Source organism: Corvus hawaiiensis, chromosome 4 (assembly GCF_020740725.1).
Source record: "Corvus hawaiiensis isolate bCorHaw1 chromosome 4, bCorHaw1.pri.cur, whole genome shotgun sequence".
NCBI classification, from domain to species: Eukaryota; Metazoa; Chordata; class Aves; order Passeriformes; family Corvidae; genus Corvus; species Corvus hawaiiensis.
The window spans coordinates 59787209-59806508 of record NC_063216.1 but is presented as its reverse complement, the minus strand read 5'-3'; the positions used below and the strand labels follow the sequence as shown (position 1 = coordinate 59806508).

Sequence of the window (19300 nt, the reverse complement as noted above, 5' to 3'; positions counted from 1 at the left end):
ATGCAGATATTCATCTTTCTTGTAGTCACATCAATGTGCTAAAAGAATATTTAAGGAAAGCGTTTTGCTGTTATACCTTAGCAGGAGCTCTGCGACTCATATTTAGAGGGTCTGCACTAATGATAGTCACACATGTGCCACTTGGACTCCACAGCCAGTGGTTCTCCTTATCAGCTGCTCCACAGTCTGCCTTCTTTGTGCACCTGCAAAAAAAAAAGGAACAAAACCCAAAGCAATATTATAGCTGGCTTCTGCTTTCTCTGAACTATGCAACAATTTCATGAATAGAGACGGAAATTACAACACAAGATGACTACAAATTTGCTTTAGTATTTACTAGTGGGGTTGCTATTAGAGAATTTTTAACAGAACAAGTGGTGCAATTGCTACTGATGGTTTGACATGCCAAAAGCAAGTGCCTATACTATTTTGGACAGCATCTTGAATTAGACAACCCAAATCTATACAGAGGCAGTGATAGCACAGGAACCATTGGGCAGTGGAGCCATCTGAAATCAAGCTTATAATCTTCACTGCAATATATAACAACATCCTGAATGAGAGGGCACAGACTGGCTTTTTTCTGCAGGTCAAATGGCAGACACCTGTGTATTGCCACTGATAAGACACAACACTTGGGACAGCAAAATGCAACGGAGAAGTATTGCTGGGGGCCTACAAGCTTGTGGGGAACTTCTGTGTAAACCCAGCTCTAGAAATGTTATTTTGTAGGGAGTGTTTTCATTAATTCCTGCCACTATTTAAGATCTCTCCCTGCCAAGGCACTGTTACAATTATGGGAAGACAAGAGCAGTTGCGCAGCCTCACAAAAAACACCGGGAGATTTTCCCAGCTCAAGTACAGGAAGAAATGCTGCAGTACAGAAGCTGCATATGTGGCTACAAAAGCTTGTTGAAGGGGGACAATCTCATGTATATTCTTTCCATTCTGTGCAAAGTTTAAGAAAAAATGCTGTAGGATCTCTGGCTGCTGTAGCAGAAAGTAGACTATTAACTCATCAGGGACTTTAACACAGTGCAGTGGTTGCACAGCTCTGTCAAACCTCCTTTAAACAAATCATTTACATACGGAGTCTATGTTCACATAACATATCCCTAAACACACTACTAAGTGCTGTGTGTCACCATGAGACAGAACTGAAACTTAGAAATTAAACACTTTTTTCTCCCCATTGGAAATAAATACTAGCAAATGCGAAAATTCATGTTTGCCTGTTCTCAGAAACCATTAGTATTTTGAGATAGTGAGGGCAGTGGTCATATCAGAAACCTGAAGGGAAATCTAAGGAAAATTGCCTTTTTTATGATATATGCCAAGGCATTCAACTCCTGGCAGCCCAGGAGGAGTTTGAGGTTACATTCCAGACTCTCAGGTTTCACCCACAGCAACTGAAATCCCAGGCTGAAAGAGTTACAGTATATTACATAAACCTGCACACACCACATAAGTTTCTCTGCAGTGCTCCATATTATGCTACATCAGGCTGATAGGTAACCTAATGCGATAGTTCACATTTTCAGGCAGGAAACTAGAAGCTTGAAATTCATCTGCATATTATAATTAAACAGCCCCTTTGTTCCAACAGCAAGAAGTTAGAATCACGAATTCCCAACCACTCGTGCCAAGGGGTTAATTAACTTAGTAGTCAAAAAGAGAACTGCAGGACTGCTCTTCCCTCTCGGCACTCCAATCAACTCAGAGTATAAAGAAGAGACGTTCCAGGGCTGTTCGGTGCTGTCCTAGTTTACATGTGCTTGAATATTCATTCAGTGAACCTCTGCAGATAGTCAGCAAAATGTCACTTTCTGCTCTCCTATAGGTAGGTGAGGGCTCCCTGTAGCTACACGTCTTGATAGAGGATGTTTATATAAAACCAGCACTTGAGCTATACACTCTATGTTAGAGATAGAATGTTTTTTTCTTTTATGTTCTTTTTTTACACTTTCCTGATGTACTTAAAATATATGCTATAGTTTCTAAAATTGAAATAGGGAGCATTTTTTTATTTTCTGGGAGAACATGTGACTGCATAGTTCACAGAGTGATAAAACATACCGTTAGAATATGTAAAATCATTCTCAGTACCAGCAGAAAAGTATGTATTTTCCCAAACTAATCAAATCTGAAGAAGCCAATGGGGACATTTTTGTGTGCACAGAATATTGATATCAATGTCTGTGTGATAAAATGAAATGATGATCAGGAGCATAAGGCTGAGTACGAAGAGCTGGGATCACCATGGCAAGCAGTCATCCCCAGCACATGTCCAGAGTTGAGCAGTTGCTCTGCCTGCACCCCAGCACACCCAGCAGCACTCACCTGCCCTCCCTCACGCACCAGCCACAGTACGGATCCCTCGCCTGGGCACACTTCTCACAGTCCGAGTACTTGTGGCAGTCCTGCACAGGCAATCGGTACACCTGGAAAACCAAAAGCAAGGCAAACCTAACAACTGAAGAAGGCACGAGGAGATGGAAATGCACAAGGACATTGAAACCTTTGCGGACTTAGCTCTTCAGTGTCATTGCCTGTGGCAGCAGAAGACTTGGTGCTGTATTATCATACTCAGAGCTCAGCCTGATTTTAACAAAATACATATAAAACCAGTATGTTCTTTTCCCCCTTAACAAAGTCTAAATTCACACACTTTTTCCTGCTTTTTTCCCCACTCCAGTATTATCTAACCTGTCTTCAAAGTAATGTAGGACATTGTTATAATTGAGAATTATGTGCAAGTCTTACAAAAATTGAGCTTTTTAGTTCCTCCAGTTATATTACTTGTGGAAATCTGCACCTCAGGACAGAAATTGCATCAATGATGCTCTGAATTCAAGAAACAGCTACTGCAGGATGGATACTTTCAAAAGGCTAACTTGGTACTAGCTAGACCACTTTTTAAACAGAATATTCTCCCCTCCCTATCACTACCATGGAGGTGAAATTGTTTGGAAATGCACTTCCAGCCAGAAGGCATTTCAGAAAGTCTGCAAGAGTGAGAGAGCCGGGGTGCTTCGGGTTACTGCACTTCTCCAGGCATAACCTTTCACCATGGAATACATTCACAAAATAAAATAGAAATAATTATGACAGGAAGCAGCAGGGAAAAGAACATCATCAGTTCTCATGTCTCATTCTCCCAGTAAATATACAGCTTCTGTTTTTGATTTCCTTTGGTTCGGAGAATAAACAACTTTTTCTTTGGCGCACACAAAGAAGAGCCATTCCTTTTAGCTATGCTGCAGCAATGATGCAAGAGGAAAACAGGACATACATCTTCCAGTTTATGACTATGTTTTACTTTTAAACAGCACAAAAAGTGTAGAAACAGTAACTCTGAGATGTAGGCTTTCTTCTGGTCTCATTTTAAACAATTGCAGTTACAAAGCTACTTTGACAGTCTGAGTTTGACCTTTTCTTCATATTCGGAGAGTTAAAGAAAATTACGCAGTTAAGGAAAACGTCAATATTGTGCAATTTTCTTGCTTTTATTAATACAAGGTTTTACCTTTTCAGCATTCTTTTCTTTTTAGCTAACTGAAGCTGAGTTACTGGCACTCTGTCACTAACTGGTACCTATAAGTAATTTAATATCCAGTGAATGACTTTTTTTTTTAATGACAAAATATTTCTTTCACAATACTGGCAGGCATAAACAAGCCCTAGAGATTTCCATCTCTGCAAGTTTTGTGTGAACTTAATGACAAAAAAACCAAAACCAAAACCAAACCCAAAAAACCAGCTCCTTTAACAGCCAATTTCAAAATGCAAGGGAACTAATTTTAGAGCTTTTCTAGTTGGCACTCTAAATCAAAAAGTGTTAGAAACTAAAACAAGCAAACAAGCTTGATCATGGTAAGTGACTGCCACAGTGGTCTGCTTTCCTCCCAGTATGGTAAGATCCTTAAGGAATCTGGGATCCTGCCAGTGATGTGCACTTGTAATGAACCAGCATGGGCAGCACAGGGGTGCTAAGCTCCTTTCCAAGTCCCACAAGAAGGTGCAAGGGGTTTCTCCTGCTCTCTGTCCAAGCTTTAGGAGCAGATGGGACTGATTGAAAGCATTTGCTCAAAACCCCCCACTGCTGTTGGCACCACAGCAGAAGGTGGGAGAAAAGAGGGGAGAAAGGTGAAACAGGAAAGGAAGAGCTTGATTCTCACTTTGGATCTTAACATCTGGATTGTTCTTCCCTGTGCTTCTCTTGATCTGATTTCTTTTTAAAGAAGCTATCATCTACCACATTACCACTTTCACTTTGTTCAAGTGCTTACAGAGCCAAGCAATTAATTTCTAAATGCTGAGGCAGTCTGTATCTGCCACGTAGCTCAGCAGCATGCATGCCTATCAGTGCAGCCAGCTGTCCTTTATTGTTTACCTTTAACCATTTAAATGCACAAATCAGGGTTCTGATATCTCTATTCTCACAACCCACAGCCATGCCTAACCCAGAAGTACATGTTTCATCATTTATTCTTCTCCCCTCACTTATGTCATTTTTTTTCTCCCAGCTCCGAAGGCCTCCATTCTCCTCCTGTCTATCTGCTTCTAAAAGTGGGTGGGACTGCTCACTGTAATTAACTCCTGGAGATGACAGTAATGTAATGCCATTACAGAGCTCCCAACTTTAGCTATTCATATTTAAGCTAAACAGGTTTTGTAAAAGAAAACTATTATTCACATAATTCAGAAACTGCAGTGTCTATGAGAGCTACTTGGAAGAGATTTAAGTAAAATCCTTTCTTCAGCAGAAATTTGCTGCATTCTAAATTTAAATGCTTTGTAGTGATTGAATGATTTTTTTTGCAGGTTTTCTCTGAAAAAAAGTTGTCTGTCATCTTTCTAAATTCTACCATTTCAAGCTGACTGTCACCAGAAAGCTTGTCTTCCTTCAAGGTTGCTGCTATCCCTTACACTGCTCAGCAGGACACACAGTAGCCTGGTGGGGACCTCAGGGCTTTTACATGATGTGCCAACTTGTCAAATGGGGTGCCAGGCCACCCAGAGTTTTGTGGACAATGTTGAAGCTTGAAGTTGTGTTCCAAATCTGAACGGAAGCCAAATGAGAATTATCAACTATTCAAAAAAAAAAAAAAAAAAAAAAAGTAACGTCTCTCTCTCATGGTCATATTATTAAATGCTTTATCAGTTTTTTTTCTGGCATTTTTTCCAATGTTGTTTCTAGCCTAAAAACCCTCAGCTAGACTATAACATTCCTGCGGCAGGAATTTATATTAATCCTTTTATAAAACAGTCAGTAGACATTCTTCTTGCACTGTTTTTCCAAATACTCTCCTTTCACAGCCCACTCATTCTCCCTGTGTTACTTGTGTGGAGCATTTCCCATGTTGCATTCCATGTCACTGGCAGGGTTGCAGATGGTCACAGCCTGTCACCCACCTTGTCCTGGAGAGCTGCTGAACCAAGCGTTTGAGGCTGGCAGCTCCAGCCTCCACAAAGAAAAGTGTCAGAAGAGGGTTACCCCGGGGATGGAGGAGAAATCTGGCATCCCTCTCGTTTCCTACTTGCCTTTTTTCCTCTCTTTTTTTACAGACCCCCATTGTGCTTTCACCTCACAGCAAAAGGAAGGGGAACCTAGAAGAGACTGCCTGTGCCTTTCCTAGTGAAGTTGGACTTTTCCTGCTGCAATCAGTTCTAGCAGAATCTTGAATGAAAATGTTTCTCAAATATGTAATTGTCTCCAGTGCTGCTTAGTTTTTGACAGTAAGACCCAGAAAAACGACTGGTGGCTTTACAGATGTGTCAGTGCAAGTATGTCAGCCACCAGCATTCTGAGTCCCGAAGTGCCCTTGAAAAGAACTGATGGCAGCTACAGCACCCACCAGTACCCCACACACCCCACACTGAGCACTAGGGCTGCCTGATCCTGAGGCATACTGGTGCCAAACATTTCCACTTCATCCCTCTCACAGACCCTGTGTGACAGCTCCAGAGGGGAACTCACTGCTCATTCCCAATCGCTAAGCATCATGGATATTACAGTTCTCCAAGTCACAACAAACAAGTCCATCAGCTTAGACTTGAGAAAGATTTTCATACACACAGATTAGGAGGAGTCCCACCAAACGGCAATTTCCAGGAACAACTGAGAAATGTATAAATCTCAGAGAAATTTGCAGGGAAAGCAAAAGAGGGCTGGGCCCTGAATTCAAGCAGGACATGTTACCTTGTCTGTGGTCATCACATACAGATTTTCTTGGGTTTGGTCAAGGACCAGGTCCTTCTTTATGGGTTTGTTTAGTTCAATAGTAAGAGAGCTGTACTCAGTTGCAGTGGATGACAGGAACACCTATTTTGTGGAAGAAAACAAAAGGTGGTTAATCTTGCTTTTCCCCCCACAAATATAATTTTATCTGGCTACTGCTGTAAAAGAAAATAAAAATGTTTCTAAAAATATATTAAGAACAAAAGGAGGACTAAGGAAACTCTTCAAGAAAGACATTGAGGTGCTAGAGAGTATTCAGAGAAGGGCAATGGAGCTGGTGAAGGGTCTGGAGCGCAAGTCTGGTGAGGAGCAGCTGAGGGTGTTCAATTTGGAGAAAAAGAGGCTCAGGGGAGACCTTAATGCTCTCTACAACTACCTGAAAGGAGGTTGTAGTGAGGTGGGGGCTGGTCTCTTCTCACAATTAGTAAGCAAGAGGGAGAGAGGAAAAGGCCTCAAATTGTGCCAGGGAAGGTTCAGATTAGATATTGGGAAATATTTCTTCACAGGAAGGTTTGTCAAGTACTGGAACAGGCTGATCAGGCAACTGGTTAGTCACCATCCCTGGAGATATTTAAGAGATATAGACATGTGTCACTTAGGGACATAGAATCATAGAATCACTAAGGTTGGAAAATACCCCCAAGATCATCAAGTCCAACCACTTAACTAGCATCACCATTTTTACCACTAAATCATGCCTCTAAACACAACATCCACATGACTTCCCATGTGCTTTGGTGAGACTTGGCAGTACTAGGTTTGAGGTTGGACATGGCCATCACTCTCCTTCCAGCAAAAGAAGGTGTTTGGTGTTGCAGTCTTGATATTTTAACACCACAAACATGTCAAGCCTTGAGCAGAATTTATCAGAGCTTCAGCTTGGGCTTTGTATTGCCACCTTTATTCACTGAATGGTCAGAATGACTAGAAAATGAAAAGTTGCTCTTAAACCAGTATGAGCTTGAATAGAGATAAGGCTAAAGCAGTTCTTAGATTACCTAAGGCTATTTATATAAAGCTCTCAGTAGGTATGTAATCCTTTGGGAAAAGCGTCATTCAGGCAATGCTAATTCAGTCTGTGTATCAGATAGCTGAGGTACATCAAAAATAATATATTTTTTCTTTGAGATGAAAAATACCAAGCTCCAAGAGAATTTGCTCCTAGTATGAGATCTTATAAATCCCATTTACTTTTAGAGTAGCAGTATGCTATCACTACAGTTCGTAACCTTTTAAATACCTTCCAGTCTTTTAGTCCAGTTTTTTACCTTAAGAATTTTACCATCCGATGTTCCCAGAAAAGCCACGGTGTGCCCATTTTCCACAGCCACAGTGACAGCTGTGAGATTCATCCCTTCTTTTTGCAGTACCGGCTTCTCTATAACACCATTCCTACTTCCCAAAAGGTATGGCAAGTGTTCGGAGCCACAGGGGAAATTTTTGCTGGCATTCTAATAAGGAATAGCAATACAGAGTGATGTTAAACATTCAGATCACTAATTCCTAGCTAAGAATGACGTGCAGCCCTATTACCAGACAATATAATACCCCTCAGACACTGAAGAGTAGAAAGAGAGAAATGGATTGTCTGGGCATTTGCCCCCAGCCAACAGGCAGTAATCAGACAGCAGCCTGCTAATTGAGAACTGCTTCCACGCTTTCACTTTCCAGGAGACACAAGCAGTTTAACGATTAACCAGTTGGTGTAATTAAAATGAACGTGTCATAGAGACTGGTTTAACCAGCTTTGCCTTGAAGACTGTTTTTTTATTGCTGTTTTGTTTCTTTGCTACAATCCATAAAAAGCAACTCCCTGACAACTGTCTCATGAACTTCAACACGTTCCGTCTTCACTACACTTTAATTCTGAGCTGCAGCAAGAGCCACCAGAAGGAAGTTCATTCACACCTTGCCTTTCCAGCTATATTTGGTAACAAAACTGTCTTTCTGATCTGAAATCCACACCTTCTTTTTGTCAGAAGCCACGGCCACTCGTCACATTCAGGATTTCTGTGTGTGATGCTCACCCCATATGCAGGGTACTGCGGCAAGTAACACTGGCAGTTCGAAGCAAAATGTGTTATTTTGGTTCATCAGCGCTAGTAACTTACTGTGTAGGAGAAGGCTTCAGTCTCACAAGATGAAGGATTATGGGTCAATACCAAAAAAAGTTATTCCCATGCCCCATCTCCTTAGCTGTTCACTCCTCTCCCTGGACTATAGCACACCACCTCTCAGGTTGTGCTCAAACAGATGCTTATGCAAGTGTGTACCTTGCTCAGGCTGGGTAAAGTAAGACATCCTTCTAAATGCTGGCTGAGTTATTTTAAAGATGATTCAATTTCTCAGTCCAGTTTAGGGCTGGCTGCAATAATGAGTGGCATGCACAAGTGGGGCTTGGGAATAGAGTGATGTGGGCAAAACAATCATAAAGCCAACAGAGATGCTGAAAATTGCCTCTCAGAGACAACCGTAGATTGAAGAGCAGTACCTGAACGGGTGTAACAGTACCCTCCAAAAACCTTATAGCCAAGGTAATCACATGTCATAAAAAGATAGCTATCATGCTATGCGAGCATTTTGAGCCACAGCAAAATATAAGCACTACCTGAATACAAGAAATCTGGTATTTCAGTTGTCTGAATATACAAATACAAGTGAGAAAAAATGCTGAATTACAGATACCATCTAAAAGATTCTTAATACCATTTAAGAGCATTGTAAATACATTGACTGAAACTACAGTTGTCTAGTGTGATCACCCAGAAACTGATCATGGGTATAAAAAATCCCTGCATTTGACTCAGTAACTCCCATATCAGAAGGAACCCTTTAAAAGAAATGCATTTAGGAAAGCAACAGTTATCTTTGAGAAAACATCAAATCATTTTTAAAAGACTCAAAATTTTGTCATTTCTTACTTGACCTGTTCCACAACCCCCCCAACCACATTCCATTTCTATAGTGAATCTATCTGCTGAGTTTTCAGTCGTCTTAATATAGTTTAGCTCGAAGCCACCTTAAAACATGTAGTTGTATATTTTCCACAAACTCTAACATGGATTCTAAAACTAATATTTATATTATTCATATTACCAGTCCATGTAATGCACACGGGTTTTCTGCTGAAAAAAGTTTGTAAAATGAGCTGGTATTCTTTTTAGTGTAGCAATCATTCCGGTTTTTTTCCATCTTTTCATTGATGTGCCGCAAGGAAAACACACACATGGCGGATTTAAGAGAGCCGTCATCTTTGTTTACTTTGCTGAAGAGTGCAAGAAGAACTTTGTCATCTGAGGGAGTATCTGCAGGTTGTCCCTGCTGAGCCATGCTCTCAGCCAGTTCTTTTCCAGGTGTAGTGACATAAGCAGAATGACAGTGGTCATAGGCACCATCATCATCTTTGCAGCCCAAGTCCATTTCAAAGTAGGAATAATAATGGGCATCATCTTTGCACAGACGTGCAATCAGTGTGCGGTTGTTGACAGGCTGTTTCTCTTGTTGATCAAAAATAAAATAAACATAATTTTTATCCTCAAAAACTGCCACAAATTGTTGTGTGCTTGATAAGTGATAAGCTGACTTAACAGCTGCTGAGTCTGTATACATTTCAAAAATGTCTTTCCCATCCCTTGCGTAAAGCTGCCGAGTGCTGATTATGATCCCATTGTCATTTGGTCCATTCCCTTTCCCAACAAACAGCACTCGGTCATTATTCAAGGAAGTGATCAGTCCCACAGTTGATACATTCTCATCGTTGCTTGCTACAAAGGACTTTTCTCCACTACTGTCTACGTAATATTTCTCATCGCTAATGTTCTGTAGATCTCTGATGGCACAGATTCCTTTAAAAAGGCTTCCACATACCACAGTTGTATTATCCGCCTTGTTCAGCAACAGTAATTTGTTATAATTGTCTGTCAGTACGGCCTCTTTACATTGATTTTCATCAATGGGAGGTGTGCATTTTTTATGGTCCTTCCTTGGACCTGTTTCTACAGATCTTATTACTTCCAGGTTTTCTGTAAGCTGATAAAGCGCATTTACCACTCCCAAATAGATTATCCCAGTGTCATTATCCACCGTTAGATGATTTAGCTCTGTAGCACTCTGAAAAAATTTCAGTTCCTCGTTTCTGGATAAGGTGACACAAAAACAGCTCAAAATGGTCAGTGTCCAGATCCATAAAGCCATTTCTATGTAATACCTAAAAAGGAAAAGAAGATAATAACATGAAACTTATAAAAAAATACAATTTACACAAAACTGAGAAATGTGGAAATTTTTCTCTTTCATGACTTAAATACACTTATCCTTGTGCAGGTGTAGACAGCATGAAGGTTATGGAAAGCCTCAAATCCTGTTAACTGCCTAGCAATTTAATCTGTTGGGGAAGGATTTAACAAGGTCATATGTCTAAATGATTATTATAAAACCAATTAGGTAATCAGTCCTGTGCTAAAGCACGATGAGAACAACAACCAATTTGAAACAACATGGAGTGACAAAATATGGTAGCACTTGTCCAGACAGCATCATATTCTGTCAATTATTTACTGCTGAAATTTAAAAAATAATTTGGAAAATCCCAGTGCTTCAGGTAGCTCATCCTTAAGAGGTGGGGGGGAATTTACATAAAAGTGTTTGAAACATTTGGTATTGTGGAGCTTTCCCCAGAAAGGAAAAAAACTTTCCGTTGAGTACAAGCAAGTCTGGATCTGGCTGCTGATGTTTTTTGAGAAGGCATTACACTAATCCTTCATCAATGTGAAGTCAGAAGATGGTAGACCCCTTAATATGCAACATTGCCTTTGACTGCTGGCATACATTAAGGTGCAACACTTCCATTCACTAGAGCACTGCAATTTAATAGTTTCAAATCTGTCTTAAGAATATCACTTAACATTTTTTTGGGGATTATGATTCCATTACCTGTTTTTTCCTTATCCCTTTCAGAATTGTTACTTCCCAAGAAGATCACCTGGCTGTTTGGAATTAGACAAAGACCTTCTGAAGCTTGTAAGCAGGGGTCTAATTTTAATCTGAAGAGTTAAATGAGGAGTCTCAGCTGGCTTCCTAAGGCCAGAACATTTTGTCAATGTTTTCTTAAAGTGTTTAGTTCTGAGAGCAGAAAACAAAAGGTGGCATGCTTGGACACACTGATGTTAGGGGGAAAAGATGAATACTGTTTAGAGGAAGGTCAAATATAATTCACCATATTTTCATTTTCAAAGTCAGCCATAGGATTCTTTAATCTGATGAGGAAAGAACCTGTAATTTTACAGGCAATCTCAAGTTAAATCTGAAAATATCTGGAAGTCTAAAGAGAAAGGAAACAATAAAAGCACAGAAAAGACAGGCGAAACATTTAACAAAGCAATCTAACAGGCAAAAGTTTCATAGGAGGAGTAAAAGAGCATGAAATGCCAAAACCAGAAACTGAAAAAATAAAACTTAAAAAAAAATAAAAATAAAGGAACCTTGCTCCTGTGTTTGGCAAGAGCAATAGACTCTGGTGGGATGTGAAAGAGAATGGCTGAATCATCATTTATACTGGGTAACTAAAACTAAATGTTAACAACCTGGATACAAAAGTTTGAATGGGGAAGGAAGGACTTTTGTTGTGAGCACAAGCCATCTGTGAGCTTCCCAAACCACCTCAGCCCTGCCAATGCAGAAGGACAACGCCTGTCCTCCAGTATTTGAGTGTGTTTTGCTCCTCTGTGGAGAAAATGCATGTGCAAGGGTGAGAACAACTGTTCTAAAATCAGAGTGAACTGAACTTCTAAATCCCCAAAAACCTACTAAATGAAACTCAGGATAGTAAAGAAGAATAAATAAAAGGCTAACTTCAATCTTGTTTTGCTGAAGCTCCTATCATGTACCAAACTGAGTATCTAGCTATAAAATGATGCCAAAGACAAGAGAGTACATCACGGCAGCACAAGCTGGACTTTCTGTCAAATGATAGATTGAGTTCCTATGACAGTGACCAAGAAAAGGCTAAGAATTATAACCTATTCTCCAGACACACAGACTTTAGTACATGCTCTGCAATGTAATCAGGTGTTGGGTCTCTTTACAACAGTTGACCTTCTCTAAGGAACCCAGAATTCTTCTGAATTCCTCTCTTCTTTTCTTACTGTTCCAAATGACTTAAATTTTCCAAACAAGCTTTGGTCCCACCTTACTTTTCCATTGCTAAATGATATGTGATAATGTTTGTCATCTAGTTTCAAATATTATCCCTTACAGTTATCTGCAATGAAATAAAACAATGGCTTGACACACTACTGCAGTGTTGTTTCATACCAGTTTTATCATTCTATTATCTATTGCACAGGGATCAAATGCAGAATTGGGATTCATTTGTTCCTGCTTTACTCACAAGGTAATTTTTAGATTATTATAATCTCTGCTCTCAGTCAAAGAAACCCCCATAAATAGCTCTACTTACAAAATATACCTTAAGTGAATGGAAAGTAATCATTTTACCTTAATTACTGTACTCAGTTCACCTCCACATTCATGTATTTCAGTGGATTCAAAAATCCCATTTTGTCCATTGGTGGCACCCAGGGCACAAAGGCTGCATTTGCAATACTCCTGCCTTTGTCCCAGAAGAATGAAGAGTCTTGCTGGTTCATGCCAGAGCCAAGACTTATGAAAAAGTACATTTTGCATCTCTAAATCAGACTCCAAGAGGAGTAATTAATTCTCTGCATAAAAATGGGTAAAGCTTCCTCCCTATTATTTTCTGCCTTTTTTACTTATAAAAATTTTGACTTAAATTATTCAGAACTACATGCATTCTCCATTAATTGTGCCTTATCTTTTTTTATTAATTTGTTTTTGTTATTTACTCTCTGCCACTCCTGTCTCATGCCAATCCCCATCAGATCAGCTCAGATCTCTATGCAAGGTAACAGTTCATCATTCTCTGTATCTATTAGTTTCACTGTCCATCCGCCCTTCAAAGCAAATAGTAAACAAAAAATTAAATACACTGTGAAGAGATTCAGAATTAAACTCTCATTCACTTCTCAAATAGCAGGTTTAAGAAGAGAAAAAAAGCAAATACAATGAAATGAGATGAACTACAACCACAGGCCATTTTCACCTGATCTTAACTTAATTGGGAAGAAGCAGCTGGAAGAATCCTTCTATGACCAGCTGGTGTGATAAGAATGACAGTGCTGCTATTAAAACACAGATGCTGTACTGAATTAGATGCTCTGGGAATGTATCAAAAAGCAGTTTCCTGTTGTGAAAAACTTCCACTTTCAATGAACAAGTCACAGAAACACAAGAGAAAAGGTGTAAGAAGCATAGGCTGGAGCATGGAATCCATGATGTTCTGCACAGGAAATGTATTTCCAATGGCTTAATCACACACTGCATTTACACACAGGCTGGGGTGGCTTACTCTAAGTCATGCCCTGGTCCTGAGAGCTGTCATATACCCTCCACCCTCAATGTGCACTTAGTTTTAAGCCCTTAGCAGACTCAGGATAAAAGAAGACCAACAGAGCATTTGACCACATCATTGTTTTTTCTCTCTCAAAGTCTTGTCTCCATCCTATCTCTTGTCCCCCCTACTGCTTCCTACAAGAAATATGAAACTCTAGAAGTTATGTGCAGGAAACACAGGGCACCCAGGAGAACGCTTCATACAGGGGAACTGCCATAAAATGACACCGTCTTGGAATCCTACAACTACCAGAGCTCTGCCCCACAGAGGTCAATTTTAAAGTTAGTACCCATAACTTTATATCTTTCTACTCATGCAAGACCAATAACCTTAAATAACACCCAATTTTTAAAAAGGCATGCAGGAAAAAGGAGCATCTATAATCTACAAGCAAAAAGTGAGCTTCAAATTGACTTCACGTTATTATAAACAACCCTGAGAATCAGCACCAGCACCACGCTCGGCAGGTGTTCTCCTCCGTCACTGTAAAATCATCTGCGTTGCTTGTACACAAGAGCTTTCAACTTTTCACCCATCCCCAGTCACTTCAGCCTTTGATATATCTTTAGCTTTATGCTAATTCATTTCTTACATTTGCTTCAGCTGAAGTGAGAGAATACCAAATTTTGCCTGAAACTGGAATAACTGAGAACTAAAACAAGTGTTATTCCCAAAAAACAGTGGATGAGAAAATCTTCAGTGAAGGAATAATCTCACCAGTTTAGCTTCTGTGGTGTTTTTGCAGAGTATTTCTTCATTAACCATATATATATTTAATTAAACCCTGCTACGTCCTCTCATCCAGACAAAATTTTTTTACTCAAAATTCTGGTCTAGAGACAAGCACTTCTTCCAAGCAAGGCAGATGCTGATACACTTTAATAGTAAGAGATGCAGAAAACTGTGGTTCTCCCAGCAAACTTTCCCCTAATCAGAGGAACTCCAAAAGATGCAAAAGACACTTAAATTGGAAAAAAAAAAAGGTAAAAAAGACTGAAAAAATGTGACATAAAGAAGGTAAAATCCAAAGAATGTACTCCAATGGCATAGTTAGTTGGGGAAAGATGAATGAAAATTCTCTTCTCTCTCATTTTTAGTAACTCTTTAGCTTTTATTAAGTATGCTAGATGTTGAAAAGAATTCCTCTTTCAGTTTTAGGCTCAAAGGAAGTCAGAACAGAAATTAGAGAATGCATGAGAAGCAGGGGATGAGCAGAGTTTCAGTCTGGATTTCAAAGTTTGTACTTCTGCCAGAACTGTAGGTAAATGTAAACTCTTCCCCAGTTACAACTTTTACTACTATTTCCTAAAACAAATGAGCTTTGGAGCTCACTGGTTCAGAGAATGAATCACCTGAAACAACACTCTGCAGGATTCAAACCCATTTTCCAAAAGCACAGCAACATGCTAGAAAGAATTTGGACAGAGGGGAGCCACTTTTTTGTTATACTATGCCACACATCCAAAACTGGTAGAACCAGTGAGAATAGTGATCACTGTGATGGTGTCCATCCCTGTAGTTGTGACAGTTTGCTGTCAGTAGCTGGGACCTGTGGGTCACAAAACTGTGGGAGGTCATGCTGTGGAGAATGAGAAACCAATATCCACTTCATTAGATGTTGTGAGAGCCCGTACTGCTCAAAAGGAGTAATTTTCCTTCTCTTTCACTTCTCCTCAAAACACAATTTGCTAAGCTATATAGACCATCTTCACATGGGACAAACAATTACATCAGGTCAAACTGCCTGTAAAGTGGCAAAAAATGGACAAATACTTTAATACTGTTTCTATTCCTGATGTGGAAGTCAAAAGTTTTGCTTGTTTTCATGAGGCAAATTTTCAAATGTTTTCCTTTTATTTTTTTGAGTAATTTTCAATAATATAAGATTTCTTTTTTTTAATATGTGTAATGGTCATACTGATATGGATCTTCTTTTACAAGGAGTGGTTGAAAATTATGGATTTGCCAAGGAAATAATGAATGTTACACCCTCAGTCCCTGTGCCTTCTGTTGGTGTTTTCCTGCAGTCCCTGGGAAAACAAACGGAAGACACACAGAAACACAAATTCAGGTTACTGAAAACCAGGGTTTCTTATACCAAGAATAAGCTGTGGTGCCCACCTAACCACTCTGTCATTCCCTTCCTCAGCTTAACAGGATGAGAAAAATATGATTAAAGGATTGGGGGTTGAGATAAGGACAGGGAGAGATCACTCATCAATTACTGTCACAGGTAAAACAGCTGCAACTTAAGGAAATTATTTTAATTTGTTGCCAGTCAAAATCAGAGTAGGATAATGAGAACTGAAACCAAACTTTAAAAAAATCTTTTCCCCACACCCTCCCTTTTTCCTGGGCTCAACTTTACTCCCAAGTTCTCTACTTTCTCACTGTAAGCAGCACAGAGAGATGGGGAATGGGAACTGCAGTCAGTTCACCACGTTGTCTCTGCCACTCCCTCCTTGTCACGCTCTTCCCCTCCTCCAGCACATGTTCTGTCCCACGTGAAACAGTCCTTCATGGTCTTCTCCAAAGTGATTCCTTCCCTGGATGGGCTGCTGTTCTTCATGAACTTTTCCAGAGTGGATCCCTTCCTCAAGGTGCAGTCCTTCAGGAACAGACTGCTCCAGTGTGGGTCCCCCACAGGGTCACAAATCCTGCCAGCAAACCTGCTCTGGTGTGGCAGCTCTCTCCACAGGCCACAGGTCCTGCCAGGAGCCTGCTCCAGTGTGAGCTTCCCACAGGGTCACATTCTCCTTTGGTGTTGGGTCCTCCAGGGGCTGCAGGTGGATCTCTGCTCCCCCGTGGACCTCCATGGGCTGCAGGGGCACAGCTCCCTCACCATGCCCTGCACCGTGGGCTGCAGGGGAATCTCAGCTCTGGTGCCTGGAGCACCTCCTCCCTCCCCATCTTCCTTCACTGACAGAGTGAAGTGTGTCTGCAGAGTTGTTTGTCTCACATTTTTTCACTCCTCTCTCCTGGCTTCTGTTGCACAGTAGCTTTTTCCCCTTAAATCTGTTATCCCAGGGCACTACCATCATTGTTGAGGGGCTTGGCCCTGACCGGTCCAGGTCTGTCTTGGAGCCGGATGGCATTGGCTCTGTTGGACATGGGGGAAGCTTCAGGCAGCTTCTCACAGAAGGCACCTTTGTAGCCCACACTACCACACCTTACTATGCGAACCCAATATACCTATACCATGGTTTCATCTGTCAAGAATGAGTTGTACTTTGGTCCAAAGAGAAGTAAATCTCTATCTTGTGCCTACATCATCAGCAGAGGCCAGCAGTGTCTGGGAGAGGAGAGTATGCACTGCATGGTTCCCCTGGGAAAAGGGTACAAGCAAGAAGATGTTTCCATCACTCTGGAGACTCTAATCTTTCAGAAGATCTGAGATATCAGCAGCAAAAAGAGCTCAGATAACTCACTGCCTGAGATAGCCCATTAACCCATGTGGACACTGTGACATCCCGCAGCCTAGTTAGCTGGAAGCTCAAGGGCAAAGTGATGTGTTTGAAAGGATGAGGAAACGTTGCATGAGCAAGATGATCCAAAGGGAATTTTAAGGACTTTTCCTGACTTTTGCTTACAAAGTCATCGCTTTCAACCTTCACACAAGTTAAAAAGATGAGTTTTGGGAACCTGTACCACCAATCATATACCAAAGATCACCAAATCTTTCTCATGTTTCACAGGCTTCAAAGGGGTAGGCAGGGGATTAAACAGGGTATCTCATTCAGCTCTAGTATCCCTGGCAATTACAGTAAAACAGTATTGCTGCATACCACCAACCCAGTGACGTTTTCTTGTCCCACCTTAGAAAAGGTTTCTCCCAGCATTGTAATTGAATTAACAGCTGAGGAACACAACTACCTTTTACAGTAGGTTCTGTATCCACCGGCATCCCAGCATGCCCATGACAAGGACTCTCACAAACTTGGTGCAAAATTGGCAGGATTGTGTCAAAAGTTTAAGAGAGGCAAACAGCTAGCAAATTCAGAATTCTTATTTATAATTATGTTATTATCTTCAAGCTAAATTAATAAGACTATTAGTAGTCTGAATCAAAACCTTACATCCATGCACACCTGAACTCCAAATTATTTAATATTCTGATCCATATCCAAACTCAGAGCAAGAGGGAGCCATGTGAGCATTAATTTTTCAACTAGGAGTTACTCAAAGGAACATTAACAACAGGTAATGAGACTCAGGAAATGCATACGTACAAATTTTGCTATTGCACTCCAGAACTTCCAGTAATGTGCTGTCTCTGCAACATCAGCAGGTAAACAAAACAGAAGAGTAGCACTTAGCAGATTTATATGCACTCTTCGAAGCAGAGACTCTAATGAATTCCCCGGTTCATTGAGTCAGACCTGGCAGTATTTTGATTTTGAAAATCTTTTATACCATGGATCTGCCATAGTCCAAGGATAGGTTTTTTGGCTGGTCTTAGGAATCAAAATAAAATTTCTTTTAAGTGAAATACTTTCAAGATTTTACAGTGTCAAGCAGTTTTTTTAAAAAAAAGTCAATAAAAACAGCTGCTGTGAAGAGACCTCATTCGACAGCACTAACTACCAGCAATTACTGATTATAAACCACTTTGAGACAAGGTTAGCTTATGCCAGAAAGGTCTCTTCAAATCCTATTTTTTATTATGAAGACAAGTGTTCATATTATCATCCTTAATAAGAGGGTTGCACACTCACATTCCAGCCCCACTAATGCAGGCAGGAGCACACACAGAGAAGAGAAACTGCAGAAGCAGACTTGCATTCATGCCTTCCTGGACCACACCTCCTTTTCAGTTTGGGCCTCTACATTCATCCCACCATCTTTTTTCCATTCTCTCAGTAGCAATGAAGCACTCATTTTAATGAGGCCTCACTTTCTCAAGTGTTACAAAGATGTAGTTGATGTGCAAGAAAAGCAGCTGAGTGACACCTTTAATAGCAAGCAGCTGACTTGTCAGGAATCTGAACCCACAGAATCTCCTCTTTGACCTGCTTTGTGATTTTGTTTGATCTACTAATGAACAAAAATTAAGATTTTTTTTTTTTTACAGTCTCATTGAGCACTAATTCCAATGATGCCCTATGGACCAACACCCAGCTGAATCAGTCTGCAGTGAGCACAGGGCCACAGGCCACTCCAGACACTCCCAAAGTCACTTACACTTTTACGCTACCTAATCCTGCAAATGGCCAAATCTAATTTGGCCCCAAGTGTAAACACCTGCTGCAGCTGCCTGAACTTCAGAGGGGATGACTTCCTGCAGCAACCTCTATACGAGGTGGACACAGAAGACCAGCAGAAAGCAGGGATGCCTCATCCACACTCACCAGCTCCATGCAAGCCCCAGGTTATTTTACCCCTTCTGCAACCCAGGAAAAAAAATATTACTTTCTTTTAGCTTGTGAACCTGCAGAAAATGAGAGTCTGAAGCATGGAAGGAAAGCCCAGGGAGTTAGGAAGTGCTGTTTCGCTGGCTTTCCTTGCACTAATAAGGGTATTACAGCACAAGGAAAAAAATGCATTTATACTGATAGTAAAAGGAGACTCTGTGTCACCAGCTCCATGCT

At 40.5% G+C, this 19300-nt stretch overlaps 1 protein-coding gene across 5 annotated transcripts in view; it reads right to left on the bottom strand.

Annotated features, from left to right (window-relative positions):
* Nucleotides 1–19300, bottom strand: part of PLXNB2 (plexin B2) — a 257236-nt gene that overhangs the window by 69999 nt on the left and 167937 nt on the right. For all 5 annotated transcript variants that reach the window (XM_048300734.1, XM_048300732.1, XM_048300736.1 and 2 more), the window contains 5 exons: nucleotides 9338–10448; nucleotides 7510–7692; nucleotides 6203–6325; nucleotides 2341–2441; nucleotides 77–203 (listed from right to left, as the gene is read on the bottom strand). In XM_048300734.1, coding sequence (XP_048156691.1) covers nucleotides 77–203; nucleotides 2341–2441; nucleotides 6203–6325; nucleotides 7510–7692; nucleotides 9338–10448 — 1645 coding nt within the window. The remainder of the gene's footprint in view (nucleotides 1–76; nucleotides 204–2340; nucleotides 2442–6202; nucleotides 6326–7509; nucleotides 7693–9337; nucleotides 10449–19300) is intronic.